This window comes from Capra hircus, chromosome 5 (genome assembly GCF_001704415.2).
Source record: "Capra hircus breed San Clemente chromosome 5, ASM170441v1, whole genome shotgun sequence".
Lineage (NCBI taxonomy): Eukaryota > Metazoa > Chordata > Mammalia > Artiodactyla > Bovidae > Capra > Capra hircus.
This window is the reverse complement of record NC_030812.1, coordinates 86152834-86169565: the sequence shown is the minus strand read 5'-3', so window position 1 is coordinate 86169565 and position 16732 is coordinate 86152834. Positions and strand designations below refer to the sequence as shown.

Below are 16732 nucleotides of genomic sequence, written 5' to 3'. Positions count from 1 at the left end.
ATAGGGTGACATTCTGCCCACCTTCCTTAAAAAGGCTCGTATTTCACTTAACTCTTTAGCAGTCTTCAGAATTTTCGTTACCCATTAGTTCAGTTCAGTTCAGTTGCTCAGTCGTGTCTGACTCTTTGCGACCCCATGAACCGCAGCACTCCAGGCCTCTCTGTCCATCACCAACTTCCGGAATTTACCCAAACTCATGTCCATTGAATAGGTGATGCCATCTAAGCATCTCATCCTCTGTCGTTACCTTTCAGTCCTGCAAAATAATGGCCCCATCGCTCCGCTCAGGTCTTAGGAGCGTGGGAGACGTTATCAGTGAGCCGCCAGTTACTGCATCACGCCTCATTCCCGGCTATTGTGCTCCCTTTCCGGGTCCTGTTACTCAGAGCAGCTTTAAAATATACAAAGGGAAGAAAAGGCGAGTAACCTGAGCAGACCTAGTGGATTACAAAGGGCCAGAGAAAGTAGGTCCTTGATACTCTCCTTACCCTTCCCCCAGAATATTCTCCTCTAGCGCATGTTACACCTCTCCCAAGGAAAGAAAAGAGATTTCATTAATTTAGGCAGACCTCCAAACCATAACTTAGTTTCAGATTTTGAAATCCCTTTACTGAACTAAGGTTTAAGCATTGTGACAATGTTCCTGGACTAAGTTAAGAAGGTCGTTTACCTTTTACAGTCAAATAATAATAGCATCATTTCGTTTAATAATAGCTAATTATTATGTTGTTGTATAGTCTCTGAGTCATGTGTGACTCTTCGCAATCCCCAGAGTGTGCTCAACCTGATGTCCATTGAGTCTTCATTTAATCCAGATAAAAAACTTAAAATAAGGTCTCAACACATATTTGAGCCCTTACTGGGACCAGACATTATCCTGAAGATTGTATAATCATCTATTTACATCTTTTTGGCATCTCTGTTATTATCACTGTTTTGCAGATGGGAAAACTGAGATTAAAGGAGATTAAAGACATTGTTCAAATTCGGCAGTAGAATCATCTCGCTGCAAAGCTCAAATCCTTTCAGCCCCTTCGATATGTCTCCAATATCTGTATACTATACTTTAAGAGCTAGAAAGCAAAGTTTCATCCTTTGGAACAAGATAAGAGTAGAATTTGAACTTTGAGAGACTGGTTCTTACTTGCTGTATTTTTCAAATGCTGTAGGCCCACAAGTAGCAGACATTAGACCTTTGTAGGGTATTCATTGGAAAGACTGATGTTGAAGCTGAAACTCCAATACTTTGGCCACCTGATGCAAAGAGCTGACTCATTTGAAAAGACCCTGATGCTGGGAAAGATTGAGGGCAGGAGAAGGGGACGACAGAGGATGAGATGGTTGGATGGCATCACCAACTCAATGGACATGGGTTTGGGTGGACTCCAGGAGTTGGTGATGGACAGGGAGGCCTGGTGTGCTGCGGTTCATGGGGTTGCAAAGAGTCAGACACGACTGAACGACTGAACGACTGAACTGAACTGAGCTGAGTTTGTGTGCATATATGATTGCTCTGAAATCCTGATTTCCAACTATTAAAACACAGTTTCAAACACTTCTTATAAGGACTGAATAAACATGAAAATAGAGATATTAAATGTTTAATTTGGGAATTGGTATTTAAACTCTTGGGTGCATTTGGGAGAAAGTTGGAATGGTACTGACAACAATATAGAGTGATTCAGTGTACCTTAGGGGTCTGAAAAAATTGTTTTAAACTATAATGCAGGACATATTTAGCCTGTCACCCATTTTATTATTCAAGAAATAATTAAGTGACTGTTAAATGGCAATCATCAGCAAAGTCCTGGAAAAATGGATTATTAAAAAAACCCACAGGATTTAATTAAGCTAAATATGTTTCTCCTTTTTTTTTGGGTCTCATCACATGGCTTGTGGGATCTTGTAGTTCCCTGACTGGTCCAACAGCAGTTAAACTCTGGTGTCCCAGGGAATTCCCTGTTTTTTCATTTTTAAAATGATGTTCTTGGCTGTGATTTATATAGAATTAAAGATGAAAGGGAAGCCTGGTGCACTGCAGTCCATGCGAGTCACAAAGAGTCTGACACTACTTGGTGACTGAACAATAACAACAAAAATGAAATATTGATCAGTACTTATGAACTTTTAATTAATATCACTTAAATAACAATAATAGGGAACTCCCTGAGTGTCCAGTGGTTAGGGCTCCATGCTTTCATTGTCAAGGGCCCAGGTTCAAGGCCTGGTGGGGCAGCTAAAATCCTGCAAGCCACACTGCATGGCTAAAAAAATCCAAAAGGAAATAAATAAATAAAAATAATAGACACAGACTTTTAACAAATTCTGTGAAAAATATGATCTCAACATTATTTTTTAATTACTCTGCCTTCTCCCACTGATTTAAACTATTAAAATTTATTATATCTAAATATCCATCTACACATGGATTTTTCTTTTTTGGATCTGTTTATTCCAGTGCCAGCCTCACAACTTACAGCTTTATAATATGATTCAATATTTGGTAAGGTGCATTCCCTCTCATTACCCATATATCCTTAACAATATTTTCCCCACTTACATATTTTAGATTCTTAAAATTCAGAATCATTTGAAATATTTCTCTGTTCTACTAAATCCTCAATAGTAATTTACAGTATGCAGGACACCCTTGACACCATCGAGGCTATTAAGAGGAAAACGATAGAATTCTTGCTATTAAGGAATTAACCTATTATATGGAATAGTTATAATCCGATTCTAGAAACAGGAGAAAGAAGCAAGCTAGAACAAGCACCAGTAGACATGTTTTATAGAGTTAAATATTTATTAGCTTTTAAAACTGAGCACACATGTGATTGTTGCAGTGGTTTTATAGATGGCCAGCTCCCTTAGGCTATCTTAAAGTTGTAAAGTGAAGAACAGGGGCAGCTTCATTTTTATGCAGCATCTGAAAATCTAAACACCTAGAGGGTCTTGTTTTTCTTTCTTTCCTTTTTTTTGTTTAAGAGATGGAGCAGGTGTGTGGAGCATGCATGTCCTTGAACATGAAGGAGGGGTCACAGATGTTTTGGATTTCTGAATTTTCAGTTCAGTCTATGATAGCATTAATGAATACTGATTCTCTGGTAGGTGTACAAGAGCGATTTCTTCTTAAACACGTGTTGAATCTGATGAATGATTTAGCTATTAGATATGCCCACATAATCTTGTTTCACAGAATATTTTCTTCTGTGAATTCTTTGTGTTATTACTCTGATGAACTGAAGTTGCTCAGTCGTGTCTCACTCTCTGCAATCCCATGGACTGTAGCCTACCAGGTTCCTCCGTTCATGGGATTTTCCAGGCAAGAGTACTGGAATGGGTTGCTATTTCCTCCTCCGGGAGATCTTTGCAACCCTGGGATTGAACCCATTACTCTGGTAACTAAGGTTAACTCCATTGTAATTAAAATATTTATGACTAGATCCTCTGGATGTATATTCAGTGGTCCTTTTATTCCCTCATACAAAATGTTTATTATGTAGCAAGTTATAAATATTTTACTAGTCTTTTATGTGTTGCATAATCTTTATGGCTTAAGTCTACAATACAGGTGGCACAAGGCAGAATTTTTAAAGTGTTCTAATAGATGCTGGCGTGCTGCGATTCATGGGGTCGCAAAGAGTCAGACACAACTGAGCGACTGAACTGAACTGAACTAAATAGATGCATAAAAGGGATAAAAGTAAAATTAGATTGGGAAAATCTAGCTAAACTCTGTGAAGATGGTTGCTGGAGATTAAGCTCTGAAGAATGAATCCGATTTCAAGAAGCAGAGAGAGAAGACAGATCTTCCCAAGTACTGGAGGGCCACAACATAATGCTAAATACTGGGAGGGGACTAAAGTTTGTTGTAATGTTATATTGCTGTTATACCTTCACTTCTCTTTTACAAGCAAGATGCTGAACAATTTTAATGATGCCCTGAAGCTAAGGAATTTTTCCAAAGCCAAAGATAATTTATGGGCTGGCCTATGACCTAGGAAGAGGTCAGAGACAGGAAAGTTCAGTGTGATCAGTTCAGTTCAGTTCAGTTGCTCAGTTGTGTCCAACTCTTTGAGACCCCATGGATTGCAGCACACTAGGCCTCCCTGTCCATCACCAACTCCTGGAGTTTACTCAAACTCATATCCATTGAGTCGGTGATGCCATCCAACCATCTCATCCTCTGTTGTCCCCTTCTCCTCTCTCCTTCAATCTTTCCCAGCATCAGGGTCTTTTCCAATGTGTCAGTTCTTCGCATCAGGTGGCAACATCAGTCCTTCCAATGAATATTCAGGACTGCTTTCCTTTCGGATGGACTGGTTGGATCTCCTTGCAGTCCAAGGGACTCTCAAGAATCTTCTCCAACACCACAGTTCAAAACCATCAATTCTTCGGCATTCAGCTATCTTTATAGTCCAATTCTCACATCCATACATGACCACTGGAAAAACCATAGCTCCATAGCTCAGCATGATCAGAGTACTCTATGAGTTCAGTTCAGTTGCTCAATCGTGTCTGATTCTTTGGAATCCCATGAACTGCACCACAGCCAGGCTTCCGTGTCCATCACCAACTCCAACTAATTCAGCCCCTGGCTAATGCTATTCTTATCTGTGACTGGCTGTTTCAGGAGCTAATGAGGTGAACTGAAGCAGTTGTTCATTAAGTACCTTTTATTTTCTAGGCACTATTCTAGGTAGTGGAAGGGGCAGTAGACAAGACAGACTGTGGCTTTGCTCTTTTAGGGCTAACACTGTGTCTACAAAGGTAGCTACTAAAAAAGTTAAGACATTGATTTTGAGATAACTTACACAGTGACAAGTTATATATAAAAAAATCAAATAGGTTATTGTGATAAAGGAAGCAATGGAAAGACCTTTTGGGGAACAACTTTTGAGTAAGCTCTGAGTGATAGGGAACCCATGGAAAGAAACCAGTAGGAAGAAATCACAAGAAAGCCAAAACAGACAATTAGAAGCAGACTAGAGATAAAAACCAGAGAAGGCAATGGCACCCCACTCCACTACTCTTGCCTGGAAAATCCCATGGACGGAGGAGCCTGGTGGGCTGCAGCCCATGGGGTTGCTAAGAGTTGGACACGACTGAGCGACTTTACTTTCACTCTTCACTTTCATGCATTGGAGAAGGAAATGGCAACCTACTCCAGTGTTCTTGCCTTGAGAATCCCAGGGACGGGGGAGCCTGGTGGGCTGCCGTCTATGGGGTCGCACAGAGTCGGACACAACTGAAGCGACTTGCAGCAGCAGCAGCAGAGATAAAAACAGGGGAAGAGAGGAGACAGAGAAGTCAGCTATTTGAAAACTATCCAGAGGCACTGTTGCTGTTGGGTCCTCCAATCTGCAGCGTGACCTCTGACTTCTATGGACATTGTTGTCTCCTAATGTATGTATGAGTAGATGGATGTGTTCCACCTGCTGTCATTATTCGGCTGTAGGATATTTCTACTTGTCTATTTATCCATCTATGTATCATTTATCCAATTGTTTGTTGACTGAGGGACAGCTTGGTTGTTATCACTTATAAGCTATTATGATTAATACCGCAGTGCACATTCCTTGGGCTTCCAAGGTGGCACTAGTGGTAAAGAACTGCCAGTGCAGGAGATGTGGATTTGATCCCTGGGTCAGAAAACTCCCCTGGAGGAGGGGATGGCAACCCACTCCAGTATTCCTGCCTGGAGAATCTCATGAACAGAGGAACCTGGCAGGCTACAGCCCATAGAGTCACAGAGTCACACAACTAAAGTGACTTGGCATACTTGCATGTATATTCTTTACACACTTTCCCATACACATATGTGAGGTTTTTGTATGTATCTGGAATTGAAGTTGGTGGATGGCAAAGAATGTTTATATTCATCTTAATAAATACTGAAAAATTGCTCTCCATAGGTTTTTACTTTTTTAATATTTCACCTTCCTATCAGTAATATACACTTGGCACTGTGAGAATTCAAAATTTTTCCCAGTCTAATGGATGGAAATAAAATGTCTCATTGTTTTAACTTGCATTGCTTATTAGTTATAGAAGTATATTTTGATGTTTATTTCCTGTTTATATTTTCTCTTCTGAAAATTAATATTCTTGATTCATTTTCTCTTGAGTGACTTGACTTTCTTATTGATTAGTGGTATTCAGAATATTAGTCCTTTTTGAGAATATATGTCACAATTATCTTTTATCTTTTTTATGTGTTGTCAATTAATATGTCTTTTTTATGGCTAGCCAATTAATTTCATAAAGTTTTAAATTTTAATATTTTCAAAATTTTCAATCCTTTTCCTTTGCAGTGTGCGCTTTATGAAACTTCTTTAGGAAATCTTTCCTTAACTTGCAAAATTGATCCTATGTTTTCTTCTACAATTTTTCCATTCATTCATTTACATTGTTAAAATAACTACTGCCTTGCCAAAGACATAAGTCTGAACTAAAGTCCCTAGTTTACATTAGGGTTCAGTCTTTGTGTTGTACAGTCCTATGGGTTTTGAAAAGTTCAAGTCTTGTAGCCACATCACAGTATCATACATACGGAATAGTTGCACTGCTCTAAAACTTCCTGTGAGCCATCTATTCATCCTCCCTTTCCTCTGGTTGAACACTTGGTCACCATTAGTCTTTACACTGTCTCTATTATTGTTTTGCTTTTTCTAGAATGGCATACAGTTGGAATCATTTTATAGCCTTTTCAAATCGGCAGACTTGACTTAGCAATATGCATTAAAGTTTCTTTCATTTTTTTTGGTGGATTTATCCCTCATTTCTTATTATTGCTGAATAATATTCCATTGGATACATGTCCTGGTGGTTTCTGTTGTTGTTGCTGTTGTTGTTATTTTTACACCTATTCAGTTCAGTCGCTCAGTTGTGTCCGACTCTTTGCGACCCCATGGGCTGCAGCACACCAGGCCTCCCTGTACATTGCCAATCACCAGAGTTTACTCAAACTCATGTCCATTGAGTTGGTGATGCCATCCAACCATTTTATCCTCTGTCATCCCCTTCTCCTTCTGCCTTCAATTTTTCCCAGCATCAGGGTTTTTCAAATGAGTCAGCTCTTCACATCAGGTAGCCAAAGTATTGGAGTTTCAGCTTCAAAATCAGTCCTTCCAATGAGTATTCAGGGCTTATCTCCTTTAGGATAGACTGGTTGGATCTCCTTGCAGTCCAAGAGACTCTCAAGAGTCTTCTCTAACATCACAGGTCAAAAGCATCAATTCTTTGGTGCTCAGCTTTCTTTATAGTCCAGCTCTCACATCTATACATGACTACTGGAAAAACCATAGCCTTGACAAGATGGACCTTTATTGGCAAAGTAATGTCTCTGCTTTTTAATATGTGTTGCCTAGGTTGGTCATAACTTTCCTTCCAAGGAGTAAGTGTCTTTTAATTTCATAGCTGCAGTCACCATCTGCAGTGATTTTGGAGCCCCCAAAAATAAAGTCTGCCACTGTTTCCATTATTTCCCCATCTATTTGCCATGAAGTGATGGGACTGGATGCCATCTATTCATCTATTAAATCTATTCACCTTTTCAGTGATATCTTGGTTGTTTCCAAGTTTTGTCAATTATGAATAAAAATGCTATAAATGAATAAAAATTCTATAAATATTCTTATGCAGGTTTTTTTTGTGTGGATGTAAGTTTTCAACTCATTTGGGTAAAGATCAAGGACCATGATCACTGATTTTATGGTAAGACAACGTTTACCTTTGTAAGAACCTCCCCAAATCTCTTCCAAAGTGACTATACCATTATCACTCTGTCAGTAGTAAGAGTTCCTGTTTCTCTACATCTTCAACAGCATTTTTTGTATTTTGGATTTCAGCTATTCTAATAAGTGTGTAGTCATATCACATTGTTGTATAAAGTTGCAATTTCCTAATGATATGATGTTGAATGTTTTCATATGCTTGTTTGCTGTCTGTGTATGGAATTGGGGTTAGGTCACTGTTCTGATCCTTTGCCCATTTTTAAATTGGATTGTTTGTTTTCCATTAGTAAGTTTTAAAAGTTATTTGCACATTTTGGATACAAATCTTTTATCAGATATATGTTGTGCAAATTTTTTCTCCCAGTCTGTGTTTTGGACTTGCAGTCTCTTAAATACAGAGATGTTTTTCACAGAGCAGAAATTTTTAATTTTAATTAAGCCTGTAAGCAGATAGTATAGAGGGTCTCCAGAGAAAGAAAAGCAGGCATGGCTTTCTTGACATAAGAGAAGCCATTTTTGGCCTAAGCCATTTTGTGATCTGAGCTTGGTTGCAATGCTTACCCTGTACAGATCTCAGTAATTAATGATCTCAAGGGAACAAAGGAGTTTAGAAACAGAAGAAAAGCAGTCAAGAAACAACAGTTAAGCTATGAAGTAGTCCTAGTTCTTTCTCAAGGTATAGCTATATATCTATCTATATAATTTGACACAAATTCTTGAACTGTTCTACAGATGGTAAGTCCCCTCATCCAGGTGGAAGACCCACACTGGTCACAACCTAAGGAATGAAGACGCTGACCTTTTCTGACTCTCATGACTTCCATCAACTAAAGCTTGGACTCTGCTGACCTTTGCCCCAGTAATATGCTGAATTATCCTCTATTCAAGTTCCTTCATAAATATGCATATTCCTCCCAATTCATTTCTTGAATATGCATGCTCCTTTAGGTTAAAACTTCTCCAATTTTGCTTTTCTAGGAGATGTTGCTTAGACGTTCCCTGGTGTCTCTTCACTTGCTGCAAGTAATAAATATTACCTTGTCCAGATCTTTGCCTTGGTTGCATCTTTTGGCTCAACATTCATGAAGTGGCAAACCCAGTTTTGGGGTAACAATGGGATCAAAAAGTTTCCCATACAAATAGCAATTACTCCAGTACTATTTATCCATGCTTTCCTAATTTTTAATGCCACTTTCATTATATTCAAAGATCTCATAAATGTGTAGATCTTTTTCTGGAATCTTTATTTGTTCTACTGGTTTGTTTGCCCACTCCTAAACTGTTATATCGGAGAAGGCAATGGCACCCCACTCCAGTATTCTTGCCTGGAAAATCCCATGGATGGAGGAGCCTGGTAGGCTGCAGTCCATGAGTTTGTGAAGAGACGGACACAACTGAGCGACTTCCCTTTCACTTTTCACTTTCGTGCATTGGAGAAGGAAATGGCAACCCGCTCCAGTGTTCTTGCCTGGAGAATCCCAGGGATGGGGGAGCCCGGTGGGCTGCCATCTATGGGGTCGCATAGAGTTGGACACGACTGAAGTGACTTGGCAGCAGCAGCAGCAAACCGTTATATAATAAATCTTGGTAGCATGTGTTCTCCCAACTTATTCTCCAATCTCCCTCTCCCACAAAGAAACATAGCAGCTTTTGTTTGACCTTAACTTTTGGTGTGAATTTTAGTATCACTTTAACAAGTTTTGTGAAAAACTCAGTTGAGATTTTAATTGTAATTGCACTATACTTATTGATTAGTTCAGTGAAAACTGAGTTCTTTATAATAATTATGTTTTCTTATTCATGGATGTGGTTCATTTCTCCATTAGTATAATTTCACCCATAAAGTATTACACATATTTTGTTAGTTTTATTCTTAGGCATCTAATAGTTTTTTTTTTTGGGGGGGGGTCTAATTATTAACAGATGTTTCTTTAAAATTACAAACTTGTGTAATTCCAGAAATAATTTTAAAAATCATTTCATAATTCAGAACAGTTTCAAAATTCTTAAAATTCCAACTGTGTAATAAAAGTACAAATTATACAAAAATAAAATAGATTCTATCTGAAATGTGAAATTATTAGTATATTATTCCCATACAAACAAGAAGAACATGTAATTTAGCGTTTCTTGCAATATATGATTTAAAAAAGACTAAGTTTGGAATATGCTGAATCAACTTTCTCGTTGTCTATAAAACTCTCTTTTCCTTGTTTTTAGTTTATGAAGTTTGGCATGCACACACGCCCACCCCCCCTTACTGAAAGTAAGCTATTTTGTGATTTACAAAGGTAAGTGGGTTCTGAACTATCAGAATGTAAACTGATGTTAATCAGATAATTAAACATTTTGACTGTTAAGCTGAGTTGTTAGTGATGTAATTCACCACTAACAAGTATATTCACCATTTACCAAGTGTTGCAGAGAACACAGATTAAGATCAACAGGTCAAATCTAAACCTAATTTCCTCACATTATAAGGAAAATTAGGAAGTCCCAGTAAATTACTTGTGGATTACCCAGTTTCCAGTATTCTCTTAGCAATGGTATTAGCTGATATAAGACCAGGAGACTAATAGGCCCACCCAGCACTTCCATCGCTGAGCCTCAGAATTACTTCCCTTCCATCTTCATCTTAGACTATAACCTGTTCCTCCTGACTCTAAATAATTCTCAGTACGGTCAAATAACCGACCTTTAAAAATACATCTTGACGTGCAGTCTCCGTTTTACCCAATTATCTTAACTGTCCCAGTATACCATGAGCTCAGTATACTGCTGATGGTAAGTTAGTTGTCAACCCAACTATGTGGACCTCAGTACACAGCAGCTCCGAGATCAAGGCGACCCAGTTAATTCAGCTTGCCCAAACTCAGGCCAAACTCAGAGGCTGACCCTGGGGTTATTTCAGGACTCGTCCCTGGCATTCCAGAAAAAGTCAGCTCTACCTCAAACCCAGATACCAAGACCCACCCCTTCCCCAAAAAAGGTGAGCTAAAGCTTCAGTGCCTTTCGTTCGGGGCTTGGCAGGGCTCAGCCTCATTCCAGAAGGCGAGCCCCGCGTGTTTCCGAGTAACAGCACGCCAGGAAGAGTCTGATAAAGGCCGAGAAACCGAGCCCCGGGAATCAGGTCCATTGTGCCTTAGAGCTAGACACGCGGCCTTGAGCCTGACGCAGCCGAGGCCCCGCCCCGCGCGTGACGCCAGCGTCAGGCCAGTCCCGGCATGCTCCGCGCCCGCCGGCGGCCGAGCGCAGACGAGAGGAATTTTTTTCCCGTGAGCATTCCCCGCTCAGTTCAGCCGCTGTCCAGATCCGGGTCGGCGAGAGTGCCGCCTCCACCGGTTCTCCTACCGCTCGGCTGTCAGTCTGAACGCCCCCAGCCCTCCCGTGAGGGCGCCCCGGGACGGAAGGATCCAGCAGCCTGTCGGCGCCCGCCGTTCTCGTGGTCGCCGTCGCCGTCGTCGTTGTGGTAGTCTCTGCCGTCGCCTGGGCCATGGCCAATTACATCCACGTCCCGCCCGGCTCCCCGGAGGTCCCCAAGCTGGACGTCACGGTGCAAGATCAGGAGGAGCAGCGCTGCCGGGAGGGGGCCCTGAGCCTCCTGCAACACCTCCGGCCGCACTGGGACCCTCAGGAGGTGACTCTGCAGGTAACGCCCACGCCTTAGCCCCGGGTCTCTCCCGACCTTGACGCGGCCCAGGGGGGAAGGGAGTGGGGGGTTTCCTCCTCACCATCCTTTATGGTCCCCGGGGCCCCAGGAGGATCTCCGGGAACGTCTTCTCGTTCCGTTCTTTGGGAAGTGACCCTGTGTTTCCTCCGTCACACCTAGGAAGGTCACTCCCCCTTTCATCATTGCCTACTGAGGCTGTCCTGAGGGCAGATTTCCTTTTTCCCGAAGCGGCTACGTTAGTGACGCACCCCTTGCACCTCAGGAAGGTCCTTGTTGTTTCTTGCCCCTCCTCCCCCTCGCCTATCCTAGAAGACTGAGGAATGAACCCTTTCCACTCCCCTTGCAAGGGGTCCTCGCCCGTCGGCCTAAGCCGCTGTCGCCTCTCCTTTCACAAATAATGCAGTAATTAATTTTCTCTGATCTTTTCCTTTCCCTTCCCAACCCTCCCCCCGTCGGTGTAACCCATTGATGCTCACCCTGCGTTTTATCTTCTCAAATCCTGGGATTGGCGACAGCCCTGTTTCCCAAAGTAATGACCATGGTCATCATGCATTATCAGATTGGGTTCTTAGGTGGCCCTGCACACGTTATTTTGTTTGTATCAGTATTTCTGTAAAGGTTTTAATCATGTGAGTGAACCTAACAATATCTGATGTTGGAATGATAGGTGGCTTGTGAATATTTCTTTTTCCGGAGCCACTGTATTCATAGAAATTGGGAGAAAAAGTCCTGGAGAACCTATGCGTTTTTGAATAACTTATTTTTAATAAGTTATGATGCAGCATACAGGAAATGTATTTTGAGCACATTTCTTTTTAACTTTTGCAGTTTTAGGTACTATATACGAAAATGAACCTCCTTTTCCCTTGCAAACACAAAGTAATTTTAAAGGCTGGCATATTTAAGGTTTGTTTCAAATGTGAGCAATAATATAAGAGTATTCAGTTGAAGTAGCCAGATCATCTGCCTTATTTTGTTGACTATTTCAGCAAAGTTAACTTAATAGTATCTCAGGTGCTTTGCTAAAGTAGTCACCTATACAAAAATGAATAAAACATGAAAAGTGCCCTAGGGCCCAGAACAGTCCTTGACACTTCAGTTTCATAAATATTGGCTTCAGTTCTTACTGTCTGGAAGAGTTTTGAGCAGATTAAAAGGACCCATATGTTTTGAAAAAAATTTATCAGACAAAAATTTTGAAAATTTAAGGGGGTGTTTGTTGGCCAGATATGTAGGACATAGTGAATCAAAAGTGATTTTCATGTGTAATTAAAAAAAAAAATAGTAGAGTTGGACCATTAAGAAGGATGAGCACCGGAGAATTGATGCTTTTGAATTGCGGTGTTGGAGAAGACTCCTGAGAGTCCCTTGGATTGAAAGGAGATCAAACCAGTCAATCCTGAAGGAAATCAGTCCTGAATATTCATTGGAAGGATTTATGCTGAAGTTCCAATACTTAGGCTGCCTGATTTGAAAAACTGACTCATTGGAAAGACCCTGATGCTGGGAAAGATTGATGGCAAAAGGAGGATGGAGTGGGATGCGGAGGAAGAGATGGTTAGATCCCATTACCGATTCAAGGGACATGAATTTAAGCAAACTGGGAGATAGTGAAGAACAGGGAAGCCTGGTGTGCTGCAGTCCATGGGGTTGCAGAGTCCGACATAACTTAGTGACTGAACAATAACAGCATATTTTCTTTAAGGAAAATTAGTTTAATTGAAACTTCCAAGTTGAAACTCTACACTTCTTTAGTTTATTATTTATTAACTTATTCTAGTTTTTTACATTTATTAAAATAAGTTATGTTCTGGCCGTCAATTATTAATTAAACATATTAATTAAAGACATTGCCGTTTTCTGGTAAGCTCTGGTTCTGACAAGCTGTATTACTTTTTAAGCAGAGACTTAAGAGTTTGAAGCTTTGATGACTGGAATTTCGGAGGTACATGAGGTGTTTTTTTAAAATCATTTAATCCCTCAGACAACCATTTAAGATGGGTACTATCATTTTTTTAGATATAGCTCAGTGGAGAAGGCAATGGCACCCCACTCCAGTACTCTTGCCTGGAAAATCCCATGGACGGAGGAGCCTGGTTGGCTGCAGTCCATGGGGTTGCAAAGAGTCGGACATGACTGAGCGACTTCACTTTGACTTTTCACTTTCATGCATTGGAGAAGGAAATGGCAACCCACTCCAGTATTCTTGCCTAGAGAATCCCAGGGATGGGGGAGCCTGGTGGGCTGCCGTCTATGAGGTTGCACAGAGTCGGACACGACTGAAGCAAATTAGCAGCTTTGAAGTAAAGCCAGGATATAGGTTGAAAAAAAGGATAAAATGTATTAACATTTAGACTGTTTCTGATTGTTGAAAGTACTTGAGATTGAGCCTTACCTGAAACCCGTGTATCAACTTTTGACTTTGAGACCTTTGTACTCATTATCCAAATTTCCAATGTGCTTATTTGTAAATGAAGGTAAATACTACCATTTGTTTTGCTCTTATGATGATTGTTATTTAGAAATCTAATCCCTCCATGTGCAAGCAAAGCTTTTGATCCAGAAGCTGGGACAACTGCTAAGCTGAGTTGATGGTTATTCATCTCTCAATTTAGTAGATCTGACTCCCAAATTCTAGGTCATTATAGTAAATATGGACAGAAATATTTTCTTTTGAGATTTGCTTTTATTTCCTTTGAAGTATAAAGATAAAAGTCATACCTCACATATAGTTAAAAGAGTAAAACAAGTATCAATAATAATAGCACATATTTTTTAAAAGATTTTTTTCTCAAATTCTTATGTGATATAAAATATTATTTAAACATTCCTTAGAAGCTTACTCTAATAATATTTATTTACCTGGCACTTAGTCTTGCCAGCTGAACTTTGAGAGCACATTACAAAATCCAGAAGCAAACAAAAAAAGATGTTAGTACATTCAAAATGATAGAGGGTCCCATCTTTGCTCACAACTTATGGACATATGGGATAATATGTCTCATTTTAGATAGAGCTTTAAAAAGTTGAATTATTTTTTCCCTATCTCTGCCAAATTAAAAGAATACGATATAAAAGGAGTGGTGAGCTTTGTGGAGTGTAGTATGTTAGAATAGGCAGAGTAGGTCTAAAACAATACATCAGAGTTTTTTATTTAATAATATTTTACTGTTTATAAAGAAAGCACTTTGGCATACACTCTCCCAGCAATCCTGTGAGATAGATGTAGACTGTTAATATGTATTTTATAGTTACATGATACTGAATTTGAAGTTAGTAATGGCAGATCTGGGATGCTGCTGCTGCTGCTAAGTCCCTTCAGTCGTGTCCGACTCTGCGACCCCATAGACGGCAGCCCACCAGGCTCCCCCGTCCCTGGGATTCTCCAGGCAAGAACACTGGAGTGGGTTGCCATTTCCTTCTCCAATGCATGAAAGTGAAGAGTGAAAGTGAAACTGCTCAGTGGTGTCCGACTCTTGGCGACCCCATGGACTGCAGCCTACCAGGCTCCTCTATCCATGGCATTTTCCAGGCAAGAGTACTGGAGTGGGGTGCCACTGCCTTTTCCAGATCTGGGATGAGAACTCATAAATTATTGCTCTTTGATAAAAGTTTATGTTTGTTCAGTTCAGTCGTGTCTGACTCCTTGCGACCCCATGGACTGCAGTTTGTATATTATGATTTAGACAGGGAAGCCATTTCTCTGCAATATTAGTAATTTGTTTAAAAATTAAATCTTTGGTTCATAGAAAGATTTTGTCTTAAGTTCCTTACAAATATGATTTCATTACTTTTTTCACATGTGACATTATTCTGGAAAAGGGATTCACTTCTGCTTTCTTTTAAAATCATTACTATCTAATAGGAAAGTATTTGAGTGGGTGATAACACCTAAGAGTATTTTAACTATGACTAAGAGAGATGGGATGTTTAATAGGCTCCTGTGAAGGATGTGTAATGTTTGATAGGCTCCCATGTATTTTGATAATGTGTGACCACAAAGTCAGGGGTCTAATGTGCTAGTTCACTTTTAGATATTAATAGCTATATGTCTTGGACTGAGCAACCATTTCACCACTCTTTGAGGCCTCAGTGTAGTGTAGTGGAAAGAGGATGGTTTCAAATCCTGATGTCAGCCATTTGCCACCTTTGGCAAGTTTAAAAATCTCTATAAAAAGAAATTATTATCTACCTTGGAAAATAGTAGCATAGTACAAAACAGAATTTAACTACTATCAGTTCAGTTCAGTCGCTCATTCGTGTTGCAGCCCATGGACTGAAGCTCGCCAGGCCTTCCTGTCCATCACCAACTCCCAGAGTTTACTCAAACTCATGTCCGTTGAGTCGGTGATACCTCCAACCATCTCATCCTCTGACATCCCCTTCTCCGATCTTTCCCAGCATCAGGGTCTTTTCAAATGAGTCAGTCCTTCTCATCAGGTGGCCAAAGTATTGGAATTTCAGCTTCAGCATCAGTCCTTCCAATGAATATTCAGGACTGGTTTCCTTTAGGATGGACTTGTTGGATCTCCTTGCAGTCCAAGAGACTCTCAAGAGTCTTCTCCAACACCACAGTTCAAAAACATCAGTCTTCGGCGCTCAGCTTTCTTTATAGTTCAACTCTCACATCCATAGATGACCACTGGAAAAACCATAGCTTTGACTAGACGGACCCTTGTTGGCAAAGTAATGTCTTTGCTTTTTAGTATGCTGTCTAGGTTGGTCATAACTTTTCTTTCAAGGAGCAAGTGTCTTTTAATTTCGTGGTTGCAATCACCATCTGCTGTGATTTTGGAGCCCCCCAAAATAAAGTCTGACACTCTTTCCGTTGTTTCCCCATCTATTTGCCATGAAGTGATGGAACCAGATGCCTTGATCTTAGTTTTCTGAATGTTGAGTTTTAAGCCAACTTTTTCACTCTCCTCTTTCACTTTTAACTACTACACTACAACAAATAGTAATTTTAATTACTATTCGTTTACTACTTTTACTACTTTACTACTAAGAGTAGAGTATCAGGAGAATTAAATGAAATAGGTAAAAAATTATAAACAGTATGTTTTATTACTTCACCCTGCCCCCCCATCCCCGGCTCACCCCCCCAGCCTTTGTAAGTAGAAAGTTGTTCTAAAAGAATTGTAAGCTCCTAAAATTCAGTAATTTTGACATGTATTTTTTTGTGCTGGCATAATGCTAATTTTTAGCAGCATTTCTTGTAGCAGAAGGTAGGCATGGGAGAATGGAGAAGGAAAGGCTTCACAGAGAGGCTTCAAGGGGTACCTTGAATTGAGCTTGGAAGGAAAGATAGGAGATGGAATGGGGG

The 16732-nt window shown here is 40.2% G+C and overlaps 1 protein-coding gene across 1 annotated transcript in view; it reads left to right on the top strand.

The window, feature by feature from the left end:
* Positions 10967–16732, top strand: part of ETNK1 (ethanolamine kinase 1) — a 54358-nt gene continuing 48592 nt past the window's right edge. Inside the window, exon 1 of the mRNA XM_005680753.3 lies at positions 10967–11388. Within this exon, the coding sequence (XP_005680810.1) occupies positions 11233–11388 (156 nt within the window). The 5' untranslated portion in view covers positions 10967–11232. The remainder of the gene's footprint in view (positions 11389–16732) is intronic.